Source organism: Schistocerca cancellata, chromosome 9 (assembly GCF_023864275.1).
Source record: "Schistocerca cancellata isolate TAMUIC-IGC-003103 chromosome 9, iqSchCanc2.1, whole genome shotgun sequence".
NCBI classification, from domain to species: Eukaryota; Metazoa; Arthropoda; class Insecta; order Orthoptera; family Acrididae; genus Schistocerca; species Schistocerca cancellata.
The window spans coordinates 187,781,404-187,808,780 of NC_064634.1; the positions used below are offsets into that span (position 1 = coordinate 187,781,404).

The following is a 27,377-nucleotide window of genomic DNA, read 5'->3' on the forward strand; positions in this document are numbered from 1 at the left end:
GTGTACATCAGCTTCATCTTTACTCTGATGTGATATTGCCCACCTTTCTTCATTTCTTTAATCCCATCCAATATCTTAAAATCCTTGGCAAGCACCTTGTAGTGCCTTAAAGACCTTTCTTTGCCTAGATATTTTACGGTTCCCATAGGCTGATAAATCTCTTGGTATTCCTCAGGTGTATTAGCAGTACAAGGAGGTATCAAAAAAAAAGCAGAATTATTTTGTAAAAGCTATTTGCTTCCAAATTGTTTACAAAACAATCTTATCCCCTTCAAGATACCCTCCATTACAATAATACATTTGTCCCACCAGTGCTCCCATTGTTCAAAACACTTTTTGTACTTCAGTGTTGTCAAATCAGTGTCCTTTGATACCCCTTTTCATGCATGAACATAAGAAAAAGTCATATGAAGCCAGGTCAGGTGAGTAAAGGTTTTTAGCCAAAAACTGTCTAACAGAGATGGCTGTGTGTGCAGGTGCATTGTCATAGTGGGAAAAATCTTCCATTAAAAGTTGCAGAACTGAGCTCCAACCAGATAACCCACTAATCTTTCATATAGTTGGTCAGTTGTTTATTGACAGTCTGTGAGTTTCACAAGCTCTCGAATTTTTTCAATATTTTTGTTGATTCAGGCAGTTGATGGACATTCAGAATGAGATTTGTCATCGGAAAGGGGGGGGGGGGGCTAAGCATGAATGGATAGTGGACAAATGCAAGCCTGTGAAAGCATGCATAATTAGACACATGATACTGATGCCTATAGGAAAATTAAAGAGATCTTTGGAGATAAGTGGAGCAACTGTAAGAATATCAAGAAATCAGATGACAAACCAGCACTAAAATGGAAAGCTGAATGCTGGAAAAATTTGGAGAGGAAAACATTAAGCAAATCTATGTTTATTGTATTTGTAGATTTATAAAAACTGCTAACAGTGTTGACTGGACTATACTCTTTGAAATTTTGAAGCTTGAAAGAATGAAATACAGGGCTCAAAAGGTTATTTACAATATATACTGGGTTCAGTTCTTTTGGACATATCTGAAAGATCAGGCACCATTTTGGTCCTGCAGCCACTTAGAAACAATGAACAGAGGAATTAAACACATTAGCAGCCATTGGGCACTGATTTATGTCAATGGGACAAGTTGAAAATTTGTGCCAGGCATTGATTTGAACCTGGGTCTCCTGCTTACTAGGCAGATGGGCTGACAACTACACCATCTGGACACAGTGGTTACACTAACATCATGAACATGTTGAAAAGAACAGACACCACATAATAAGGCCTAATGGCCAATGATCCTTTCAGTTCAGATGCACACCATGGTCAAACTCTTGTTGGTATCAACAAGATGCCACAAGTAATGAGACTAATGAAGAGGGATACTACATCAGTAAAGTGTGGTATAAGTTGATAATTTGGCTCAAACAGGAGGTGTGCTAGGGTAGTCTGTGTGTTTGTGATGACCACTGTGTCCGGATGGTATAGTGGTCAGTGCAACTGCCTAGCAACCAGGAGACCAGATTTGAATCCTAGTCTGGCACAAATTTTCAGCTGTCCCTATTGATGCAAACAAATGCCCACTGGCAGCTAATGTCTCCATTTCCTTTGTGTCTTGCTTATTTACAACTTGTACAGAAACCAGACTGCAATCATAAGAATTGAAGGACATGAAATGGAATGAGACAGGTTTGCAGCCTATTCTGATGTTATTCAGTCTGTACAGTGAGAAAGTTGTGAATTAAACCCAGGAGAAATTTTGAAAGGGAATTAAAGTTCAGGGAGAAGAAATAAACACTTTGAGATTTTCCAGTAATATTCTAATTATATCAGAGACTGCAAAGGACTTTCAAGATCACTTAAGTGGAACAGACAGTGTCTTGAACAGAGGATATAAAATTAACATCAACAAAAGCAAAAAAGGCTAATGGAATGTAAGTTAATTAAATCAGGTGACGCTGAAGGATTTAGATTAGGAAATTAGACACTAAAAGTTGATCTCTTTTGCTATTTTGGCAGCAAAATAGATGGTGAACAAAGTAGGTAACATACTGAAGCTGGCAATAGCTAGAAAAATATTTCTGAAAAAGAGGAATTTGTTATCCTAAAGTACAAATGTAAGTATTAGGAAGTCTTTTCTGGGAATATTTGTCTGGAGTGCAACCTTGTATGGAACTGAAACATGGGTAGTAGGAACTTCAGAGAAGTACAAGATAGAAGCCTGTGAAATGTGATACTATACAATAATGCTGAAGATTAGATTGTTATATTTGAATGACAAATGTGAAGGTACTGAACTGAGTTGTGTAAAAAGAAATTTGTGACATGGCTTGACTAAAAGAAGGAATTGGTTGATGGGAGACATCCTGAGGCAGCAAGGAATCATCAGTTTTGCGATAAAAGAGGGTGTGTGCACTTGTGTGTGTGTGTGTGTGTGTGTGTGTGTGTGTGTGTGTGTGTGTGTGAGAGAGAGAGAGAGAGAGAGAGAGAGATGTTGGGGGCTGGGATATAGCTGTAGAGGGAGACCAAGGCTTGAATACAGTAAGCAAGTTCAAATAGATGTAGGTCATGGATGTTATTCAGAGATGAAGAGTTTTGCACAGGATCGACTACATGGAGAGGGGTGTCCAACTAGAAATTAGGACTTGTATCTCATTTTTCATGTAGATATGAAATTCTACCCAAAATTGTGCATCAAATTGCCATCACAAAGACTATATATAGGTCCTGACATGCTGTTATTTAGTTATACTAACTGTCCATCATCAATTAATTAATTATTAGCTCATTTCTTAACACTTCATAGAATAATATTTCCCTATATTCCAGAAGAACAGATGTTAATTTGCTATGAGCATTACTACTTGTTATTTTGAGAGAGCAGTAGATTCAGAAACCCTTTGTCCTACCCTGTCATGTGGTAATTATTTAGTGTTTGGACAAAAGCCTATTTCTTTTGTGAGACAAACTGTCTATTATGACCTCGCATTTACATGTTAAGTCCTCATAATGTAATCATTACATTATGTGATCCAGCTTGTAAAGGGACACCCTCATCTAGCATTACTTTTCTTCAACAGAAGTTATTGACACCAAAAATAATTTCTGCCTTTTAAACAGGTTAATATTATCTCAGCTGTTTAGCTCAAAGAATTTCATGTGATTTTGTATGTAATGTATTATATTTCAGGTTAAAATGTTTAAAAATAAATCACTTTATTTTCTCTGTTACAATTGATATGTACTAACTCTGTATGTGCAGTTAGAATTACTCTTCTTTTAGAAATGTTTGAAATTACATAATATGTGGCACACTCTAATTTCCTATTATTAATTGCACAGTTGGGTGCTATTTATTAAATTTGTTTCAGGATTCACTTATAAAATAATAATACAATTTAATAGAACATAATTTGTTAACAGAATTTGTAAACTCTTTAGAATATTGTTAGTACTGCAGAATGAAGTAGTAGTGGGCATGCCTCTGGTGTGATCAGATGGGTTTTTATGTTTGGCATTAACAATGTAATTTTTGATAATGAAGTGGAAATTCTAAAGACAGTGTGAGATAGAAAAATGTGAAAAAATAAAAATCACGATCAACACAGGCAATTCTTCAATAGTCATTATGCCAATAGGAACCAGGAGAAGCAATAATATCAAAAATTTCAACCTCAAGAAACAGCCACTAGATGTGAAGAACTGGAGACAACTTTGAGAAAAGAAGATAAGTAAAAAAGTCAATTGTAAATCTTACTCCTGTCAGAGCTTATTAAAAGAGTTTATTTTGAAGAGTGACAATCAACAGATAATGTGAGGGAGATTACAAGCTTCTATTAGACAGAAGACCGCCATTCTATGGTGTGGCATGCTGTTCACATGGGATGTGAAACACTTCTAATAGCGAAAGTGACTTCTGTGCTAGCAGACATGTTTAGGTTTGTATCCTCTTGTGGTGGCTTCCCAGAGCTTGATTTTCAATCTCAAAGGGTTTGTTTTCTTCATTGTTAAATTTTTTGACCTTTTATAAAGTTAGCATACATATATATCTATTCATGTGCTGGAGAAAGAAAGATTTAAGTTGTATTAAAATATGTCTGAATAAGTTTGACAACTTGATGTTTCAGCTACACAGTCAGTAAATCTGGTTGCATACTGTTGGATGACTGTTAGTGTCCATCTCTGAAAATTGCCAGGTTATCTGAATTACAAGATTCTACAGGAAGAGTAGCAGTGTTCATAGTAAACAATTTTTTTTCCTGGCCAAAAGGAAACTCTTATTCTCTGTTGTCCTGTTGATGTTAAGAAAGTGGTAGAGTAACATCAGCTATTTAGTACAACTAAGAAAACAGCAGTGTTTTTTAAGTAGTAGAGTTTGTGTTAATTTACTATCTGAAATTCAGAACAAATAGTGTATAATAAGATAACACTATTTAAACACTGATGCAATTTCTAGCAGATGCTTCACTCTGTTAAAATATGCTTTGATTTGTTCCACATCACATAAAATTCAGATCCATAGTGAATTTCCCATAACATTTGGAATCAGTGGCAAAGACATGTTCGTCCTGTAATTGCAGGCCCATAAAGACATGCGAGATGAGTGAGCTCGGGCTGCTAGTGCAGTTGCCAGGGTCTTTGGCAGATGTGGACCTGGTGGTGCGGGGCTTACATGTCAACTACGACCACTATTCTGACCTGAGTCCTTCCTGTGAGCTGAAGCAACAGTTCGATGTTAAGCCAAATGGTAAGGAAATTAAAGTTAAGGCCTGGCACTACAACCTGCTAGGGCTGTTGGGCTGCAGCACCAGGAGAATATAGTTTACCACGACAATGTAGCTGTGAAGTTTGTAAATTTACTGACCTGTCAGTTGGGCTTCTTGGAAATCTTCTTCTTCTTAATTTAAATTTTTAATTGCTACTAGGTGCTTGAGATAATTGGAATAACTTTACAGTGCCACTGAAGTAGATTTCCATTTTATGCTGTTTTATTTTCAATGTATATGTTGCTGATAATCAACTTTTATATAGTAAATTCACACCTGTAATGGTACAGGTCAGGAAACTCAATAAAATTAGTCTAAATTACAGGGACAAGTGGTGTTAATGCATGTTTCTAACTGAAAGTGTTCCGGTTAAAAAATTTTACTTAAATAACTTTCATTTATTGTTACTCAGCATGTTTTAGTGATAAATCATATAGATTTGAGTGCGTTTACTATTACTCATCACAAAGTGAGAACTAGGGACTGTACTCTATGAATGATGGATGCTGACTGACTGTGCCCTTGTTCACAACATTCATTTAAAGATGTGCATAATACTGTTTTTACAAAATTATAAACTATAGAATTATTACATATTCAGTAACAAAATAAAATACTGAAACAGTAATTAAAATATATACCTTAGAGAAATAAGTTGTTTTGTTTAACAATAAGCCAAGTATTCTTCAAATGGCAAAAATGATAGGTTCTAATTTACATAACAAAATGTTGGGTCTGCAGTTTTGTCCCCAGAATGTAGCAAAGTCTGCCAAGAAATGTCTAAAAACTGTCTTCTAATTGGAATATTGCATAAAATAACATATAATTCATGTAAAATTATACATTTCAGGAAACATGAAAATTAGGACTACAGGTAAATGATGCTGGATTTTTCAAAGGAATGCATTTTGCAATTCAAAAAGTCTGGAAACCAACAATTACTAATAAAGATAAGTTTTTTAAATACACATTTTTTTCAAAGGAATGATAAGGTGTTGTTTAGAAAGGAGAGAATAGGTCTTTCGAAAACAAGCAACTGTCATTAGGCTTACATTTTGAAATGCATATGGTTTTAGTGGATTGTAAATTTTGAATGCTTCATTGAAAAAAATGTCTGCATGAACACTTTATGTTGTTAACATCAGTAGCGTATAAACTATACACCAAATAAGATTTTGAAAAATACAGCTTGTATAAGAATTTGGATATTTCACCTCTAAACATCAAACCTTAGCCCCTCACAACGACTTACACCCCAATCCATAGAACTTCTTATGCCACCTATACCATGACCCCCCCCCCCCCTCTCACCTCCCTTTACCTTCTTCTCAAGATCCACAAACCCAATCATCCTGGCCATTCTATAGTTGCTGGCTTCAAAGCACCCATCGAATGTATATCTGACTTAGTTGATCAATACCAGCAACCAATAGTACTAAGACTCTCACCGAACACCTTGCTTGTCACCATTGATGCCATCTCCCTCTAAACTAACATCCCCCACATACATGGTCTGTCTACTACTGAACATGCTGTCAGTACCCACCTGTTTCCAAAGCTATGGCATCATTCCTGCATGCCTTACTCAACTTTATACTTACCAATAATTACTTCACCTTGGAGAGGAAGATATACAAATGTATCAGGGGTACAGCCATGCAAAGCTTTTCATGGGTCACTTGGAGGGGGCTAGCCTGGGATCCATAAGCCTTGAGCCCCTGGTTTTGTTTAGATACATAAATGACATCTTTGCCATATGGACTCATGGTGAGGCTGACCTGTTAAAATTTCTGAAACCTCTAAGTACCTTCTCCCAATTAAATTTCACATGCTCCTATTCCAAATCTCATGCCACTTTTCTTGATGTTGATCTCATCCTCACTGAAGGCCAGCTACACACTTCTGTTCACATTAAGTGTACTAACAAACAACAGCACTTACATTTAGACACTTGCAGTCCTTTCCATGGCAAACGTCCCCTCCCATACTACTTTAGCATTTGAGATAAATGTATTTGTTTGGATGCAAACTCTTTACAACAAGGCACTGCCATTTTCACCTCAGACTTCACTGGACATTAGCCTAGTTCAAAAGCAAATTTCCCAGCCCATCACCTCCAATCTTGATACTGCTGATCCCTCCAAAAAACCAGCTTTGGAGGACACCACTTGTTACTCACTTGTTATCCTGGTCTTGAATGTATTAATGAGCTACTTCCACAAGGCCATGAATTCCTAAAGTCACGCCCTGAAATGAGATCCTTTCTGTCTGAGTTTTTGCCCACCACAGCTAGAATAACTTTTCGTTACCCTCCCAATTTCCACAATATCCTTGTTAGACCCCATGCTTCTTCTGCACCAATCTCCCTATCCGATGGCCCCTACACTTGTGACTTTCCCCACTTGAAGACTTGCCCTAAGCACCCTCCTGTCACCACCTATACCAGCCCTGCAACTGAAAAAACATACATCATCAAAGGTATAGTCACCTATGAAATGGCACGTCATATAGCAGCTGTTATGTAAACACTGTTCGACCTTTTATCAGTTAGGATGAATGGGCATAGGCAGAGGGTGTATATTGGCAACAGACAATATCCTGTAGCAAACCATGCTCTACAACATGACAGTTATGACCCCAGTGCCTGTTTCACCATACACGCCATATGGATTTTTCCCCCAGACACCTGTTGCTCAGGACTCAGCAAGTGGAAACTAGCCCTACAACATGTCCTTGTTTTGCACCACCCACCTGGCCTTAATATACTTAAATTCCTTCTGTCTCAGCATTTCTTCACAGTAACTACTCCTTTCTCCACTCATTTTCTTACCTGCCTATTTTAACCACCCCTCCCACCTGTGCTATTCACTCTTATTATTTCGTGCACGATGTTCTAGCAGTAATCTTGTCTTGCATATTATCCTGTCTTCCACTTTTAATCTCTCATGTTTTCAAAACTTGTCCAGCACAATCCCCAACAATCAGCGTTCAAAACTTGTCCAGCACAGTCCCCAACAATCAGTGTTTCCTTCTCACCCCATCTGGTAAGTCTCCCCTCATCTGGGGTTCTGGGTAACATTTCCAAACTGCTGCCATTTTCCTAAACCACTCCAGTCCTTTTCCTTCACCCCTCTTCCTACCCCTTCAACTCTTCTGCTGGAAGAAGAAGCCACTGGCTCCAAAAGCTTGCATAAGTTAAACCTTTTTGTGCGTGTATGTTCTCCTGCCACAACTTCGTGAGTTGATGTTTTATTATCTATCCATTTACATTATATTGTCAAAATTTGATTTATGGAACCTGGCAAGTGCGATTATGACTCACACTCTGAGGGTTCTGTATAAATTATGTATGTAGATAATAATAACAAGTTAATGATAAAAGTCATTGTACTGGATGCTACTTTGGAGACTCGTGTGTCCTTAATCTACCTCTGTTATTCAGCTGGGATAAGGGCACCTATGGTGTAATGTGGAATTGAAACCATATGTTGTTTCTGGTGACTCCTTACATCACTGAGAGGTAGAGGTAGGTTAAAACAAGGACTGAAAAATCCATTGCCCACATGAGATTACATACCGTGATGTTTCAGTTTCCAGGCACGCACTTTCCCAATAGATCACCAGAACTGACTTGTATGTAGGTAGTTCATCTATAGGTGTTGATGGATAACAAAACACAAACAAATATTTTTTATGTGATATAATTACAAGTTAACAATTAATATATTTTTTCCTTTACTTCTGGCTGCGGTGGCCGAGCAGTTCTAGGTGCTTCAGTGCGGAACTGCGCGACTGCTACAGTCACAGGTTCGAATCCTGCCTCAGGCATGGATTTGTGTGATGTCCTAAGATCAGTTAGGTTTAAGTAGTTCTACGTTCTAGAAGACTGATGACCTCAGATGTTAAGTCCCATAGTGCTCAGAGCCATTTTTTTTTCCTGTACTCGGATAGTGAAATCTTGCTTTCCACCAAATTTTATGATTCTACCCTTCAGGTTTTGATGAGTAAATTTGTGAGTATCAGAATTTGTGACAAATTGGCCGTATTTTTTGATTGCATTGGCTTTGAAGCTTAAATCTGTCACAGTGCCAAGGGACTATAGACCTTAGTACATGACAAGTTTCAGCTTAATGCGTCTACCTCTTCCTGCGAAAAAGGGATCATAACAGTCAGAGAGGTAGTTGGAAAGAAAGTGATTGTATACGGGTACTGTTTCTGTTGACTGAGCTACAGAACCTTAAAAATAATAATATTTATATTAAGAGTGGCATTATGACAAATGAAGCTATTATACCTTGTTACATTTCATGGCATGTGTGTGTGTGTGTGTGTGTGTGTGTGTGTGTGTGTGTGTGTGTGTGTGTGTGTGAGGGTAGCATGGGACATTCTATTCACTAGTTCCAAAGATGTTTATTGTCCAATTCACCAGCTATGTTTCCAATTTTGTTTAGGTGCATTTTGACCACTCAATGCCTCACCGGAGACATGAGTAGTTCCTTTATTCTTTGCATTGTTCAAGGATAATTTTTATGCATGCATAGGAAGGTCTTATTATTATTTTAAGTACATGACTATGCATAAAGAGGTCGGTTATATTATTGTTTGAGTCTGAGCAATCAATCAGTAAAATGTAATAACCATGAAATATGTAGAAGTATGTATCCACAACGATTGAAAATCCAATGACCATATAAAGATAATTGAAGGAAAGCAAGATGTCATAGTGATATTTTCTGAACCAATCCTAAGTGTGCTTGTAAAACTCTCTTTTTGCTGATTCATGAATGTTGCTAAGCAGTATGAGACCTTTAACAAGTAGGATTAATAGATGACATTAGGATTTTCTAAAGAACAGAAATGTTTTTCATCACAGGTTTGTATTGATAGTGGAAAATTATCTTGCCACAAACTGCCACTTGTCAAAGAACTTTAAGAGACATTAAGTGGTCATAATTTTGTTTATTCTTTGTTTTTACTTTTGAACACTATGTGTAACCAGTGATATTTTAAATATTGTGTGTGTAGTTGTCCTTTGTAAATGTTGGAATAAATATTGTCAAATACCCAACATTTACTGATGACCCCAATGTGATCATGCTACCTAATGAGTTAAACGACTGTGTTGACTGCAACATATGCATAAACCTTCCATGCCATGACATATATGCATAATGACCATGCCAACGTGTACTTCTCATGCAGCTTATGGAGGAGCCTACACTATACTTAAGCCAAACCCAGCAGCCTCAAGCAAGATGACAGTGATCCTGGCAGTCATCCGCATGTCTGTGAAACTACCTCCCTTTAGCAACAAAGCCCAATGCTTTGGGTTGCTCAGTTGGAGAGCCGTATGTCACTGCCAGCAAGACGATGCACAGCTATGTCATTCTGGCACTAAATGAAGAGGTGGCCAGTGAAGTACAGGATATTCTAGCCATGCCCCCAGCCCTATAAATGCATGTGAGAATTAAAAGCACACTAATCAAATACTTGTCACAGTCAGAGACCAAGAGACTAGAGAAATTTGCTGCTCACAGAAGAGCTTGGTGATGGCACTCCATTGCATTTATTACATTTTCTGCATGTTTTGGGAAATATTGCAGCCAGTGATGACATACTGAGGAGCATATGAATGTCATGCCTGTCCACAGATGCACAAAAGATACTTATAGTGTGTGTAGGAGATTTAGATGTCCTCACACAGATGTATAGTGGAGATGTATCCATCTGCAAGTGTGGCAGCTGTTACACCACAACTAGAGTCCCACCACAGCAACATTTGCATTGCTACAGGTACAAATGGCAGAGCTTACCCCACAGTTTGTGGCTCTGCATGCAAGTACCAACCAATGTTGGTTCTGTAGTTCAACATAGGTTGTAGCTGATCGACATCAATCATGAGGGTATGTTGGTACCACAAATGATTCAGTATGGAGGCCAAGAGGTGTAACCCACCATGTGAAATGGGAAGCAATCACAAGAGGCACTTTGCAACAAGGTTATTTTCCACGATCACTCAGTGATGATGGCAACTGACTCAGCAGATAACAGATGTCAGCTTTTAGTCACTGTACAATACACGAAACAGCCATTCTTGGTAGACCTGGAGCAGATGCGTCAGTTTACATTGCCAAATGCCTATCTTGCCATAGTTGTGATGATTGGTACCTGTTTGTTGCCAATGGCTCCACCATTAAAAAATATGGACAGGTGACATTAGCTCTCAACCTGGGTATCTGATGTCTATTTGAATGGCAATTCATAGTCAGCGACATAGTGCATCTGATATTAGGAGCAGACTTTTTGTCATGCTAGGGACTACTACCAGACCTCAGACACCACCATTTTTTGGAGATGACAACCAACCTAAACAGCCAGGGTCAGTTTCATTACAGTGACTGTGCTGGACTATGAACATTAACAGGTGATTCACTGTATATCACACTCCAGCAATATCCAGATGATATGCGGCAGTGACTGACACTTGCACCAGTACGGCACACCGGTCCACATACAACCATGTTGTTTGAAACTGGATAAGCTTAAAGTAGCAAGACAGGAGCTTACCTTCATGCTGGCACAGGGAATCTGCCAAACATATGGTAGTAACTGGTCTTTGCCTCTACATGTTGTGCCAAAGAAAACTAATGGATGGCACCCCTGTGGTGATTATTGTCAGCTAACAAACGGAATATTCCTGATCGATATCTTGTGCCTCACATTGAGGACTTTGCATTCAATGTACGTGATAAATGCATCTTCTCTACTGTAGATCTAGTGTGGGCTTACTATCAAATACCATTTGCACCAGAGGACATCCCCAAAATGGCAGTGTGTACTCCATTTGGACTTTTTGAAGTTAGCAGGACGCCATTTGGCCATGAAACACTGCCCAAACTTTTCAGAGATTTATGGATGAAGTTATATATGATCTCGATTTCTGTTTCATCTATATTAACAATCTTTTGATGATATCCAGATCAGACACAGAACATGTAGAGCATTTACACCAGCTTCTTGACCATCTTTGTGCACATGGTTTGCTTGTAAATTTAGTAACATATGTTTTCAGAGCATCAGATGTGCAATTCCGTGGCTATGCCATCAACACCATCTCCACAAGAGAGGGTTGAGATGATTTTGAATTACCCACAACCAATAACAATATGTGACCAATTTCCATGTGTCAAAAACTTTTATAGGCACTTTGTTTGTAGCCATACTTGATTGGCAGCTCCTTTAAATGAGTGTCTGTGAGGTAAGCATAAACCTTGTGGAGAAATGAAGTGAATTGATGCAGTGCTAGAGGCTTTTGTGCAACTGAAATTTGCTATCAAAAACACCACACTGTTGGCTCATCCAAGCATCTCTCACCCACATGGTCAATGCCTCTGTGACAGCAGTAGGTGCCATGTTGGAACAACAGACAGTCCATTGCTGACAACTATTAGCATTTTTCAGCAAGAAACATTTGCCGGCACAACAACAGTAGTCCACATATGATCAGGAGCTGTACACTGTGCATACCACTGTTAAGAAGTTCCAGTATGTGCTTGAGGGGCAACAATTCATCCTGGTTATGGACCACAAAGCTCTCACATATGCATTTCAATAAAAATTGACAAATCCTCTTTACACCAGCTTTGCCATTTAGATTTCACTGGACAATTCACAACAAGGATTGTACAAATGGACAGTGAGAAGAATCTGCCAGCTGTCACAATCGTGCATTCAAGAGATCATAAGCGCTATGGACTATGAAGCCCTTGCGGCAGCACAACAGCTTGATACAGAACTGTGAGAGATTTTGGCAGAACTCTCCGGTCTACAACTTCAGCGTCTTTCTTTGCCAGCAGCAGCATGTCCTTTTGAGACAAGACATTGTTTCATTGCATCAGCTGTCACAACCAGGAGTCCATGGAACTACCAAGCTGATCAAATGAACTTTTGTGTGGCCAAGTTTGAATGTAGACAGCAAGGCTTATGTACATCAGTGCACTGTGTGCCAGTGCAGTAAAATTACATGACATGTTCTTGCACCACTTGGCACATTTCTGCCACCCAGTTAAGGTTTCGAGCATATACATTTGGATGTAGTAGGACCTCTCCTACCATGTGAAGGACCTACTGTTTGACTGCAGTTGATCAGTTCAAATATTGGCTTGAGGTTTATCCCATGGCAGACATCACAGCAGAGACTGTAGCTATCACCATTTTTCGCAGGTGGATCATCCGTTTTGGCATTCCTTGTGCATTGTGATGGATCAAGGTAGACAGTTCAATTCACGTCTGTTCAGGCTGCTACTTTACTTCTAGGAACAAAGAGCGTTAAAACCACAGCATACCACCCAGTGGCAAATAGACCTGAGGAACAACTGCATCAAGAGTTAAAGGTGTCCTTAAATTGCTACAACTCACAATGCTGAACTGAGTCACTACCTATCATTCTACTGGACATCTGTGCAGCTATAAAGGAGGATGTGGGAGCCATGGTAGCCAAAATGGTGAATGGACAAAGAACTCATCTGAAAGATGAATTTATGGCAGTACACTGAGTGATGTCATCAAGGCTCTGTCTTTGTTACAAAACTGTGGTCGCACATAAGGCATCTGCGCCCCATGGCAGCAAGAGAAAGACAGTCTGACATTCATATGTATTTCATGAGTTGTCAAGGTGCAAACAAGTTTTTGCTCAGCACTTCGCCCTGCATAGACCATTACAGCCACCTTATGATGGACCCTACAAAGTGTTCAATAAGGGGACCAAACAATTTAAGATGTACATTGGTGGCAACCTGAAAACAATTTAATTTTACAGACTGACACCTTTTACAGCACCATCTCCACCACCTGGGACAAGGCAACAGGACAAGCCAATACAGACATTTCAGCACCGCTTCCCATCCCACAGCGGAGTGCAGGCGCCACGCAGCCAAGGTTAACTAATGGTGTCGGTGATGCCAAAGGAAGTGACACAACTGCAAACACTGCAAAGCAAGTGGTTACCTGGTCAGGGCATCATGTGCAATTCAACCAACTATATCGTTGACTCTGGGGGGAGGGGCAGAGGGTTGAATCCTGTGGCAATAGTGCAAAATTATCTTGCTGCTAAGTGCCACTTGTCAAAGAAGTTTAGGAGACATTATGTGGTCATAATGTTGTTTATTTCCTGTTTTTGCTTTTGGTCACTATGTGTAACCAGAGATGTATTTTTCACATTTTCTCCATAGTTGCACTTTGTAAATGTTGGCATAAACCTTGTCAAATACCCAGCAGGTCCATTCAATTCATAGACTGTTTATAATTTAACTTTCACTTCTTGAGAGAACCCTCATGGAAAATGAGCGACTGTAGGATGATGAAAGTTTGTGGAAACGGCTCTCCTCACCTTATCCAAACTCATGTTGACTCCCTCCGCATGTAATGCACATGGATACTTGTGTTTCAGTCCTGCATGACTGTACCAGTATTGGCACCTAATGCCAAGTCAAGACAGTATCACTACCAACAATACAAATCCTGGAGCGCACAATCTCAATGTCATTTGTATAAAGCTGGGTACTCATACGATAAGCTGTTTACTGTGTACACTGGCTCAGGTAGCACAACTTTAGTTAAAAGTACCCCCATACTTCCTCCTTTAATTTCATGTAATATGCAGAGTTTCAAAAGATTCAAGTGGATATAAAATGCAGGTTCTAGCACAGTTTTAGAAATGCTCCTCCCCTGAAAAAGCATCAGATTCCCTAGTTTATATCTAACTGTCCCTATTTTTTAAACTAAATAAGATAATATAAAAAAAGAAGAAAAATAAGGTAGCATATTTATTACATTCCCCTCTTTTTTTACATAAGCTATTCTCACTCCTCAAAAAATAAAAACATGCACAGAAAAATACACAAAAATAAAAATATAAAAATGTACAATACGCTGACAAATTCAGTTTGATGCATAAGCATCTTATTGTTCAAATTTTTACATCTGTATGTTAAGAAAGTAGATTTATCATTTCGTGCTTCCAAAGTACATTCATTATTCTAACTTACCTATTAGCTGAGCAAATTTTGTGTTTTTCATACTATTTCAAAGCTGGGATCACTTGAATAAATATTATGTCATTACACATGACTCATATATGTACGAGGGTAATCCCAAAAGTAAGGTCTCCTATTGTTTTATAAGCACATAGACCTGTTTATTTCTACAATGGTTTACATCAGTTTACAGCTTGAACATTTAGTTATTTTTCGACATAATCACCATCTCTGTCGATGCATTTTTGTGGACTCTGTGGCAGTTTTTGTATGCCCATGTCATACCAGCTCACCGCTGTGCTGCGAAGAAGGATGCCACTATTGGCGTGATTGTTGCTTGGTCTCTGGTGTAAAGTGGTTTGCCCAAATTTCGTCACCCATGACAATCGAGTCAAGAAAGTTGTCCTGTTTGGCTGCAAGGCGATGAAGAAATGCGCAGGAAGCATCAACTTGTGCCGCATGTGGTCCTCAATCAGCATGCATGGCACCCATCTTGCACACACCTTCCGGTAGTTCAATGTTTTTCTTAAAATTCTGTGAGTGGTGCTTTGAGAAACCTCAGGAAACAATGTGCAGATATCATCCAGGGTGATCTGCTGATCTTCACGCATGCTTTGCTCAACCTTCAACACTGTCTCCTCAGAAACTGACGGTCTCCCGCTCCTTTGTTCGTTGTGAATTTTGGTCCAACCAGCTGCAAACTCTACACCACTCACAAACAGTTTTGATGTCCATGCATGACTCACCATACACTTCTGTCAATAGGAGATGGATTTCAATTGCCGCAGTGCCCTTTGCGTTCAAAAACTGAATAACTGCACAAAATTCGCACTTGGTGGTAACATCCAAAGCGAGCTCCATTCTCAATGGCTGCCAAGCCAAGACTGAGCACCTCATTGTGGTGTGCTCATGTTTACACATAGTGCAAAAAGCACTCTTCATAGCAGTACGACCAACTGCCACACAAACAGACTTCTGTACTTATGAAAAAATAGAAGACCTTACTTTTGGGATTACCCTTGTAATTTCCCCTTTGAGCTCTTCAATGTGATTTTGAACACCTACATGTCAAATCATTTGCTCATAGTACATCCATCCATTGATAGGAACATTTATCAATGATTTGTTGATTGCAGTTAGCACTATTCATTTACAAACAATTGTATAACCAAAAAACAAAAAATATACTGTATTTTATAATGTTAGAAACCTGCAACAATTTTATTTGTCATACTGTCAACTTGATATAGTGTTTTTTAGCATAATGACAACTAATTATTTTGTAATACAAAACTAAACTGAGAATGTAAAGATAGTGTTTATTTAGGCTACAGGATTATATACTGAAATTCAGTCTACACTAAAAAAATAAAGTACTCTTATTTGAAGGTGGGAACATGGTATGAATGCTTGGGATAATGGAGTTTCTGTGCACTCAACAAAAATGTAATCAACATTATTTATTTGAATCAGTTCACTTATTTTCCCATTTAAATGATAGATATGTATTTGGCCTTGTATCCTATTTCATTTATTTTAGTTGTAACCACTGGATGATAACATTTTGAGTAATTTTGAACTATTTCTGTGATTGTGATTAATGAAATGACTATATATAACAATGTTCTGATTGCCAGTGAATGTGTATAAGGCCCACAAGAAATAACCCGAAGGTTCCAGAGAAGTGTGAGATTTTGATGTGTGACATAACAACAAATCACGAAATAAACAGCATTCAAAGTTCTAAATGTGAGGACATGTGAATCACTTTTTGACCTTTCACATTATTAGAGAACAATGGTGTTCTCTGGCCTGCCATCATATATGGAGATTACAGGCAAAATCAGTTGCAGCAGAGCAATGAAAAGAAATTAAATTCCAACCAACATGTTTTTCAAACAGTCTCAGTTTCACCCATCGAACTGAAAGAACTTTTATGCCAGCTAGTTTCTTAAAGTGGTTATTAATGATTCTATCAAATATAAAGACTTTTACTTTCATGTATGTATTTATTTGACAATTATTATCCCAGCAAAATCATACACCACAATATGGCAGAGGAGCTGGTATTTGATTTAAATTTCAGTATAAGTGCAAAAGTCAACTTGTGAGTTTCATGTGTAGTATTCTAACATCCTGACTGAAAGGCGATTTTATTTGGGAAGCAAAATTTTGGGCTGTATGCTGAAAGATTCTGGAATTAAAAAATTATAAGAACAAGGGAATAGGATTGTGCAGCTGTGAGTAACACTGACTAGAATCAACTTGGACATTGCAGAAAGTGAGGTATATCATCTACTGTTATTTAATTTTTCTTTGATGCTGTTATTTCAGTGAAAACTTTTTTTTTTAATTTAGGGAGTGTTTTTCTCTATTTTTGTCTGTTTTGAATAAAATTTACATGACATATGAGGACAGTAGCGCCAGCAATCAAAAGTTGAGGAGGTGTTCAATTTGATACAATTTAATGTGGAGTTAGTTCAAGATAATGTGACTGATGTATAAGCAGAACTAGAAATAGTAGGTGGAGATTCAGACAGTGTTTGTTCATTGATTCAAGCCTTCAGTCATGAGGAAAAAGTTGGCAATAGTAGCAACCTTTGTAATATGCTTATGAGACACATTGAGGAGATACTAGATAAACAAAATAAGATTAAATAAATAACAAATAAATGGTCTATTTATCCATAATAACTTAACAATCGTGGACATAGTCAGTTTACAATCACAAGAACATTAAAAAAAGTTTAGAAGTAAAGATAATACTACTAGGTAAACTTGAAGCACTAGGTCTGGGGGGTTGTAAATATATGGTTTGGATCTTACCTTGCGGACAGAGTGCAGAGGTTGGAGATATCTCAAATTTCAGGTAGCTCAAATTATTTAGTGAAGCATCTTTCAGATGAAGACTATTTGAACATTGGAGTACCTCAAATGAGTGTGTTAGGCCCATTACTATTTCTTATTTATATTAACGACTTCCAACAGTGGGTATCGCAAGGTGAAACAAGGTTATTTGCTAATAATAGCAATATAATAATTACAGACAGGACACCTGAAATGTTAAATGTAAAAGCTGAAAAGGCACTTATAGCAGTTCACAAGTGGTCAATTGACAACAAAGTAACACTTAATGTGAAAAAGACTAATAACATAAACTTCTATGTAAAGAAAAAACCGAATATGACAAAACTTAAAGTTTGAAACCATAGAGTATGTAGCTAGCACAGAATTTTTGGGTATGTTTATTGATCAACAATTAAAATGGGACCAACATATTAGGATGCTTGGGAAAAAAATTAGCACAGCATGCTATGCCTTACAAATATTAGTCACTGTGTGCTATAGTTCATGCCAGAGAATGACATACTTTGTAAACATACCTTCTATAATAAGATACGGCATAACATTCTGGGGTGCAAATGCCCAAATTGTGAAATATGTGTTCAGATTACAAAAATGAGCTATCAGAATAATGAGCAAGAGTCAAAAAAGAGCACACTGCAGTGAGCTATTTACTAGCAATCCCAAGTGAATATATCTTGCAAACTACAGTTTTTATTCACTAAAATATTGAGCAACATTTAGCAAACAGCTGCATACATGATCACCAAACCAGAAACAGTAATTGCTTATACCTAGACAGAATGAATAAAACTAAAACCCATACCAGTATTTTTCACCAAGGTGTCAAGATATATAATAAATTGCCAAAAGAAATCAAAAACATAAAGGAACTCTGTAAATTTAAATCATTCTTTAAAGAATATTTATTAAAAATAGTTTTTACTTAATTAGAGAATTCATGTAGCATAAAATTGGCATAAATAAATAATCAGGTTAATCAGTTGTAAAGTGGACATTCTAGATTGTAATTTACACATGCAAGGATTAGAGGAGTGTTGTGATCTACGTTGATAGAGACAATAACAAACACACACACACACACAAATTTCAAGCTTTCGCAACCCACCGTTGCTTCATCAGGAAAGAGGGAAGGAGAGGGAAAGGCGAAAGGAACTGGGTTTTAAGAGAGAGGGTAAAGAGTCATTCCAATCCCGGGAGCTGAAAGACTGACCTTGGGGGGGGGGGGGGGGGGGGGGGGCAGGTATACACTCGCACACACACACACACACACACATATCCATCCGCACATATACGAACACAAGCAGACAATGTAAAGGCAAAGAGTTTGGGCAGAGATTTCAGTCGAGGCGGAAGTACAGAGGCAAAGATGTTATTGAATGACAGGTATGAGCGGCGGCAACTTGAAATTAGCGGAGGTTGAGGGCTGGTGGGTAACGGGAAGAGAGGATATATTGAAGGGAAAGTTCCCATCTCTGGAGTTCTGATAGGTTGGTGTCAGTGGGAAGTATCCAGATAACCCGGATGGTGTAACACTGTGCCAAGATGTGCTGGCCATGCACCAAGGCATGTTTAGCCACAGGGTGATCCTCATTACCAACAAACACTGTCTGCCTGTGTCCATTCATGCGAATGGACAGTTTGTTGCTGGTCATTCCCACATAGAAAGCTTCACAGTGTAGGCAGGTCAGTTGGTAAATCACATGGGTGCTTTCACATGTGGCTCTGCCTTTGATTGTGTCCACCTTCCGGGTTACGGGACTGGAGTAGGTGGTGGTGGGAGGGTGCATGGGACAGTGAGACTGCTGGACCTTAACAGTTATCAAAGAAGCAGCTTCTCTGTACATGGACTACATCTTAATCGTCTGGGCAAGAATACTCTAGCAACTGACATCAACAGAGCTATTGAGGAAACAAAATGCGATAATTCAAATGTGATACCTTGTACCTCAGATGTCATACGCACGAAAGACGGAAGTGATAATTATATATGCCTGCAGAGCAAGCAAACCGAAATAATTCCTCACTGCAGTGTCAAGACTGTTGATTTTTTAGGATAAAAAAGTCCCTCAGTGTTCCCAATTTAGAAACTATCAATTTGTGTGATAATGTTAACCTTAAGAAGGATATATCCTCTCATGATTGTACTAATGTATCATTTTTACATTATAATGTTGAGGGCTTGGGTAACAAAATCGATGTATTTGAGACCTTAGTTACAGATCTGGCTCCACATGTAATCGTGGTTACAGAGCATCAAAAAGCTAACCATAATATTCAGTATTATAAGTTACAGGAGTATAATCTTACATCGTTTTTTTGTAGAACAGAACATAAAGGATGGGGTGTTGCTACTTATGTAAGGAAATGTAACCTAATAAGTTCTGTAGAAAAAGTATCATGGGTTAAGGATTATTGTATCGAGAAAGACTTTGAAGCAGTGATAATTAAGTTAATGATTGTATCCGTCCCACTTATTGTGCTAGGTATATATCGAGCCCCTTCTGGTAATCTTGAGGTTTTCCTGGAAGCACTGGATAGTGTATTGGGGAAGCTAAGCAAGGGTGGCAATACAGTAAATATTGTAATGTTAGGAGACTTTAATATAAACACACTAAGCAACAGCCAGGAATGCAAAGGTTTACAAGACTGCATAAGATCCTATGATATTAAAGATCTACTTGGTCATGTGCCCACTAGAATAACTGAGTCAAGCAGCAGTTCCATAGATCATGTGATGACCAATTATGAAAATGTTGTTTCGGCACAGACTGTAAACGGGCACATATCTGATCATCTAGGACAATTATTAGTGATTGGTTGTCTTAATAAACTTAAACAAAACAAAAAATTTGAGAATAGAAGATTATTTTCTGAATACAACATCACCTTGCTAAAGAATACTTTGGGTCAAGAATCTTGGGAATCTGTTTATAGAGAAAGGGGAGTTGACAGCAAATGGGAAGTATTTTTAAAAATTTTAACTAGACATATTGATATTACTATCCCGGCAAAGAAGAGGAATGTAAATAAAAATAAACCTCCAGTAGTCAAACGTGTAAAACTCGAAGAAAAAACGAAAAGACTCAAAGAAGGAATGGAGTATATGTATAAGCTACACAGAGAAACCAGTCTTGATTCATATAAAGAGGATTATAAAAAATATAAATATGAGTATCGCAAGGAAGTAAGGAGAAGGAAAGTAGAACATATTAGTAAACAGATCCGAAATTCTGACTGTGTCTCAAAGTCGTGCTGGGCAGTAGATAATGATATGAGGAACACTGATTCAAAAACTAAAATTAATAATATAGAGTTAAGTATACATAATGATAATTTTTCTGATCCTTATATAGTTAGCAATATATTGAATGATTACTTTATAGATGCTATTGAAAATGATACTTGCATGAAACAGGAGAGGCCATTCAAATATGATAAGGAAAAGGAAAGGGACTCTTGTATGCTACCTACAGTAACCATCAAGGACATAACAGAGCTAATTGACAACCTAAAAAATAAAAGATCAGCTGGATGGGATGAATTCTCTCCTTTTCTACTGAAAAAATGCAAGGGTGAGTTAGCCAGACCGTTAGTCCATCTAATAAATTGTGTACTTGAAGAAGGTGTGTTTCCGAAGAAACTGAAACTTGCTTTAGTTAAACCTTTATATAAAAAAGGGGAAAGAAAACAACCACAGAACTACAGACCAGTTGCCTTAACGTCAGTGTTTGGTAAATTAATTGAAAAAATAATGCTAGAAATCCTAATTGAGCACTATAATATGAATAACTTAATAGGAGATTTCCAACACGGCTTTAGAAGTGGTCGGAGCACCATATCTGCAGCAGTACAGTTTGTACACTGTCTGATGGAGAAAATAAATGAGGGATACGAAACGGCAGGAGTGTTTTTAGATCTTTCCAAAGCATTTGACAGAGTCCATCATGGCGCTCTTTTAAGTAAACTTGCTTATAATGGTGTCAGTGGGAAACTGTTGCTTTTAATAGAATCTTACCTTAAAGATAGACAACAATGCACAGAAGTTGTGTATGATAATGGAGAGGTAATTGCAAAAAGAAGATCAAAGATAAGGAACATAAATTTTGGTGTGCCACAAGGCTCTATCTTGGGCCCCTTCTTGTTTATTTGCTACGTGAATGATTTCCCAAAAGTATTAGACACCAGTCATCGTATTACTATGTATGCTGATGACACCTCTGGGGTTTGCTGGGCATGTAGTAATGATGACCTAAATTCAGTGGTACAGAATTTTGTTGAAAAAGCCCAAACACATTTTGAAAAAGAAAACCTGAGGGTCAATATTAACAAAACTAATTTAATTTATTTTAAGACAAGTAGTTCAAATAAAAATACTGTTCTAAATGAGGACATTCAGGAAAATACCTGTTCAGAATGTAAATTTCTGGGGATATATATAGATGACAGACTTTCATGGAATCAGCAAATAGATCATGTCTGTGGTAAAATAACATCTAGTCTGTATTTACTAAGGAGATTAGTTCAATATTTAGATATCGAAGCAATAAAAATAGCGTATTTTGGGTTGGTGTATCCCCATCTATCTTATGGAATTGTATTGTGGGGTGGGTGTACCCAATACAATATAAAAAGGATATTTGTATTGCAGAAAAGAGTAATAAGAACTATGGCAAAAGTAAGACCCAGAACTTCATGTAAAAACCTGTTTATTAAGTTTAATATTATGACTATCTATGCAGTGTATATGTTTCAATCAATATTATTAGTGAAAAAAGACAAAAAAGTGACAAACAGGAATATGGAAATCCATGATTACAATACAAGACAAAAATCAGACTTTCATATGGTGAGCAGACGATTGAATCTAACAACAAATACCCCATTCATTAAGGGAGCAATATTTTATAATTCTCTGCCAAACAACCTGAAACAGCTTTCTGGTAGAATTTTTAAAAACAAGTTGAAGAAATGGCTTGTATTGAAGTGCCCATACAGTATGGCGCTGACATGATTTGACCTCAGGAATGCTATATTAAATATACTTCAATGATATTTTACTTAGTAGCATGTAATCTATTTATATTGTGTATCAATAATCTGAATGTAATTATTATAACATTGCCCATGCATGTTAAATACATGTTTCGAGCTGTAAGATAAATAAATAAATAAATAGGTTTTACACTGGGGGCGCTTACAAGGGTAGGAGCCAGAGGGTAGGGAAGGTGGTTTGGGAATTTCATAGGGATGAACCAAGAGGTTACGAAGGTTAGGTGGATGGCGGAAAGACACTCTTGGTGGAGTGGGGAGGATTTCATGAAGGATGGATCTCATTTCAGGGCAGGATTTGAGAAAGTTGTATCCCTGCTGGAGAGCCACATTCAGAGTCTGATCCAGTCCCGGAAAGTATACTGTCACAAGTGGGGCAGTTTTGGGGTTCTTCTGTGGGAGGTACTGGGTCTGAGGGGATGAGGAAGTGGCTCTGGTTATTTGCTTCTGCACCAGGTCAGGAGGGTAGTTGCGGGATGCAAAAGCTGTTTTTAGATTGTTGGTGTAATGGTTCAGGGATTCAGGACTGGAGCAGATTTGCTTCACACATCCGTCCACATCAAACCCACCAACAAGCAACAGTACCTCCATTATGACAGCTGCCACCCATTCCATATCAAACGGTCCCTTCCCTACAGCCTTGGTCTTCGTGGCAAACGAATCTCCTCCAGTCCTGAATCTCTGAACCATTACACCAGCAACTTGAAAACAGCTTTCGCATCCCGCAACTACCCTCCCGACCTTGTACAGAAGCAAATAACCAGAGCCACTCCCTCATCCCCCCAAACCCAGAAACCGAGCGAGGTGGCACAGTGGTTAGCACACTGGACTCACATTCAGGAGGACGACGGATCAATCCCGTGTCCGGCCAACCTGATTTAGGTTTCCCGTGATTTCCCTGGATCACTTCAGGCAAATGCCTCGATGTTTCCTTCAAAAGGTCACGGCCAATTTCCTTCCCCATCATTCCCTAATCCGAGCTTATGCTCCGTCTCTAATGACCTCGCTGTCGACGGGACATTAAACACTAGTCTCCTCCTCCTCCTCCAAACCCAGAACCTCCCATAGAAGAACCGCAAAAGTGCCCCACTTGTGACAGGATACTTTCCGGGACTGGATCAGACTCTGAATGTGACTCTCCAGCAGGGATATGACTTCCTCAAATCCTGCCCTGAAATGAAATCCTTCCCACTCCACCAATGTCGTGTGAAGAGGGCCTCCCGTCAGGTAGACCGCTCGCCTGGTGCAAGTCTTTCAATTTGACGCCACTTCATCAACTTGCGTGTCAATGGGGATGAAATGATGATGATTAGGTCAACACAACACTCAGTCCCTGAGCAGAGAAAATCTCCATCCCAGCCAGGAATCAAACCCGGGCCCTTGGGATTGACAGCCTGTCACGCTGACCACTCAGCTTGTTTAATATAATACCCAGGGTTTTATATTTATCAATGTTTCAACAGGTAGCTATGGTTCTAGACAGCCAGAGCAGTAAAAAATTTAAAAATGAGAGTGAGAAATTGGACAAGGAGTTTGTTCAACTAGGGAGGAAATTAGATCATTTGCATAAAAACTAGGAGTGGAAAGGTCAAGCCACTAGAATATATCAGAAAAGATATAAATGAAGTCAAAAGTTCAGGCAGAGAAAACTATAGGGATAATCAGGGGTTAGAAATGGATTTAAATTATTTAAAGTGCATGTAAACAAAGAGCACATCAAGTTTGAAAGTCAAAGGGGAAAACAAACTAAACTTAAAGGTTTTTCAAAATTAAGTAAAGCAAAATTCATTTCATTTATTAATAATTATAATATTATTGATTTGGATCATAATACTGCAGATGAACATAAAAAAAATTTAAAACAAAAAGTTATAAAAAACTGTGCTAAGCTTCATGAACCATGCTTAATTAATCATATTGAAAATAATGAATAGGAGAACAAAACTTTAAAAAAAAAACTTAGAAATATTTGTAAAATATGAAATTTAAGATGATATTCTAAACTAAATAAACAACAACTATTTACTTTTTCTGGAAATAGTAGGGATAGTATCAATAATAAGAATAATATCAATAATAAATTATTGGAGAGTAAAACTTCTTAAGAACTACAAGAAATTTGTAAATTAAAAAATTAAAAAACTATTCTAAACTTAATAAACAACAATTTATTAATTTTATTACAATACTTGAAAATAATAACTATACTAATAATATTAATATTAATAACAGCAATCAAACAATTTTAAACCATGGTAGGTAAAGATCAAGAAAATAAACAAAAAGTAAATAAAAAAATTTTTACAATCTATAATTTCCTAAATCTTTATAATGAATTTAAAACATCTTAATGAAATGAACTAAATCTTTTGTTTCTAGAATAATAATTTATGAAATTGATAATTGTGATAAACTTGTTGAAGAACAATTTTTTTACCAAACTGGAGAAAAAGTCATTAATCAATTTTAAAATATTTTGATACATGATAATCGATGAAAATTAATTTTACATTTTATTGTAATTTTGAGAGATATGATGAAATTCAAGAATTAATTTTAAAACAAAAAACTAAGTGTTATTGAGAACAATATATTTAGAAGATCAACAAAATGATTATTAACAACAAAATGATTATTAACTGAAATGAAAGAAATGGAAAGAAGGCATCATGTTGAGATTTATGTTCTCTAAATAATTTATAATTATGTGTTAATAGACACAATCCAATTTGTGGTTCTTCATATATCAATTTACCAATGGTAATTAAAGAAAAAAGTTGTAATTAACATAAAAAATGATCAAAACGTTGTCTGTATTCAACAAAAGATGCCTTATATCCTGCAGTTCGTCATGCAGTAAGAGTTAGTAAATCTAAACATATCAGTCTAGATTTAGATGAAATTTTTGAAAAAGAAAAACCGGTAATTTTCCTATTGAATTAAGAGACACTAAAATTTGAATAGAAAATTTCAAAAGAAGTCAAATATTTTGATTAATGTTTATGCATATTAGAGTAGAAAATTCGAAATTTATCCTCTTTCCATCAAAAAACAAAGAAGAAAAACATGTTAATCTTCTTTTAATCCAAAATCAAAATAAATCTCATTATTGTTGGATAAAAGGTGTGTTGAAATTATTTAGTGAAGAAGTAACTAAACGAAATGCTAAAGTTTACCTTTGTTATAAATGTTTAGCACCATATAGTGGAGAAGCTGAGAGTCACATCACATTCCATCCTGGATTTTCCAAAGTTGAATTTTGATAGATGTCTCAAGAAGAATTAGACAACCACAAAAGTGATCGTAAAAAAACAAAAAGAAGTGAAAATAAAATGCCCAAAGAAGATGAACAAATTAGATTAAAAAATTATAATAATTAAGTTTGAGTGGCTTTCCTAATTTATGATGATTTTGAAAGTTTATAAAAAATATTAGTGCTTATCAAGCAAATCCTGATGAATCTGATATTATTAAACATCAAAAACATTTACCAATTCCTTTTAGTTGCTACACTACTGGCCATTAAAATTGCTACACCAAGAAGAAATGCAGATGATTAACGGGTATTCATTGGACAAATATATACTAGAACTGACATGTGATTACATTTTCATGCAATTTGGGTGCATAGACCCTGAGAAATCAGTACCCAGAACAACCACCTCTGGCCGTAATAATGGCATTGATACGTGTGGGCATTGAGTCAAACAGAGCTTGGATGGCGTGTACAGGTACAGTTGCCCATGCAGCTTCAACACGATACCACAGTTCATCAAGAGTAGTGACTGGCCTATTGTGACATGTCAGTTGCTCAGCCACCATTGGCCAGAAGTTTTCAATTGATGAGAGATCTGGAGAATCTGCTGGCCAGGTCAGCAGTCGAACATTTTCTGTATCCAGAAAGGCCCGTACAGGACCTGCAACATGTGGTTGTGCATTATCCTAAGAAATGTAGGGTTTCACAGGGATCGAATGAAGGATAGAGCCATGGGTCATAACACATCTGAAGTGTAACGTCCACTGTTCAAAGTGCCGTCAATGCGAAAAGAGGTGACCTAGACGTGTAACCAATGGCACCCCACACCATCACGCTGGGTGATACGTCAGTATGGTGATGATGAATACATGCTTCCAATGTGCGTTCATCGCGATGTCACCAAACATGGATGCGACCATCATGATGCTGTAAACAGAACCTGGATTGATCCGAAAAAATGACGTTTTGCTGTTGGTGCAGCCTGATTTGTTGTTGAGTACAACATCAACAAAATCATTTTGTTGATCTTCTAAATATATTGTTCTCAATAACACTTAGTTTTTTGTTTTAAAATTAATTCTTGAATTTCATCATATGTCTGTGAGGGTAACCTCAGCCATGGTCTCTGAGCTGATAGTCCACGCTGCTGCAAACATCATGGAACTGTTTGTGCAGATGGTTGTTGTCTTGCAAACGTCCCCATCTGTTGACTCAGGGATCGAGACATGGCTGCACGATCCGTTACAACCATGTGGATAAGACGCCTGTCACCTCAACTGCTAGTGATATGAGGCTGTTGGGATCCAGCACGGCGTTCCGTATTACTCTCCTGAACCCACCAATTCTATATTCTGCTAAATGTCATTGGATCTCGACCAACGTGAGCAGTAATGTCGCGAT

At 37.5% G+C, this 27,377-nt stretch overlaps 1 protein-coding gene across 1 annotated transcript in view; it reads left to right on the top strand.

The window, feature by feature from the left end:
- Positions 1-27,377, top strand: part of LOC126100255 (dynein axonemal intermediate chain 7-like) — an 844,976-nt gene that overhangs the window by 183,920 nt on the left and 633,679 nt on the right. Inside the window, exon 8 of the mRNA XM_049910840.1 lies at positions 4,584-4,750. Coding sequence (XP_049766797.1) covers positions 4,584-4,750 — 167 coding nt within the window. The remainder of the gene's footprint in view (positions 1-4,583; positions 4,751-27,377) is intronic.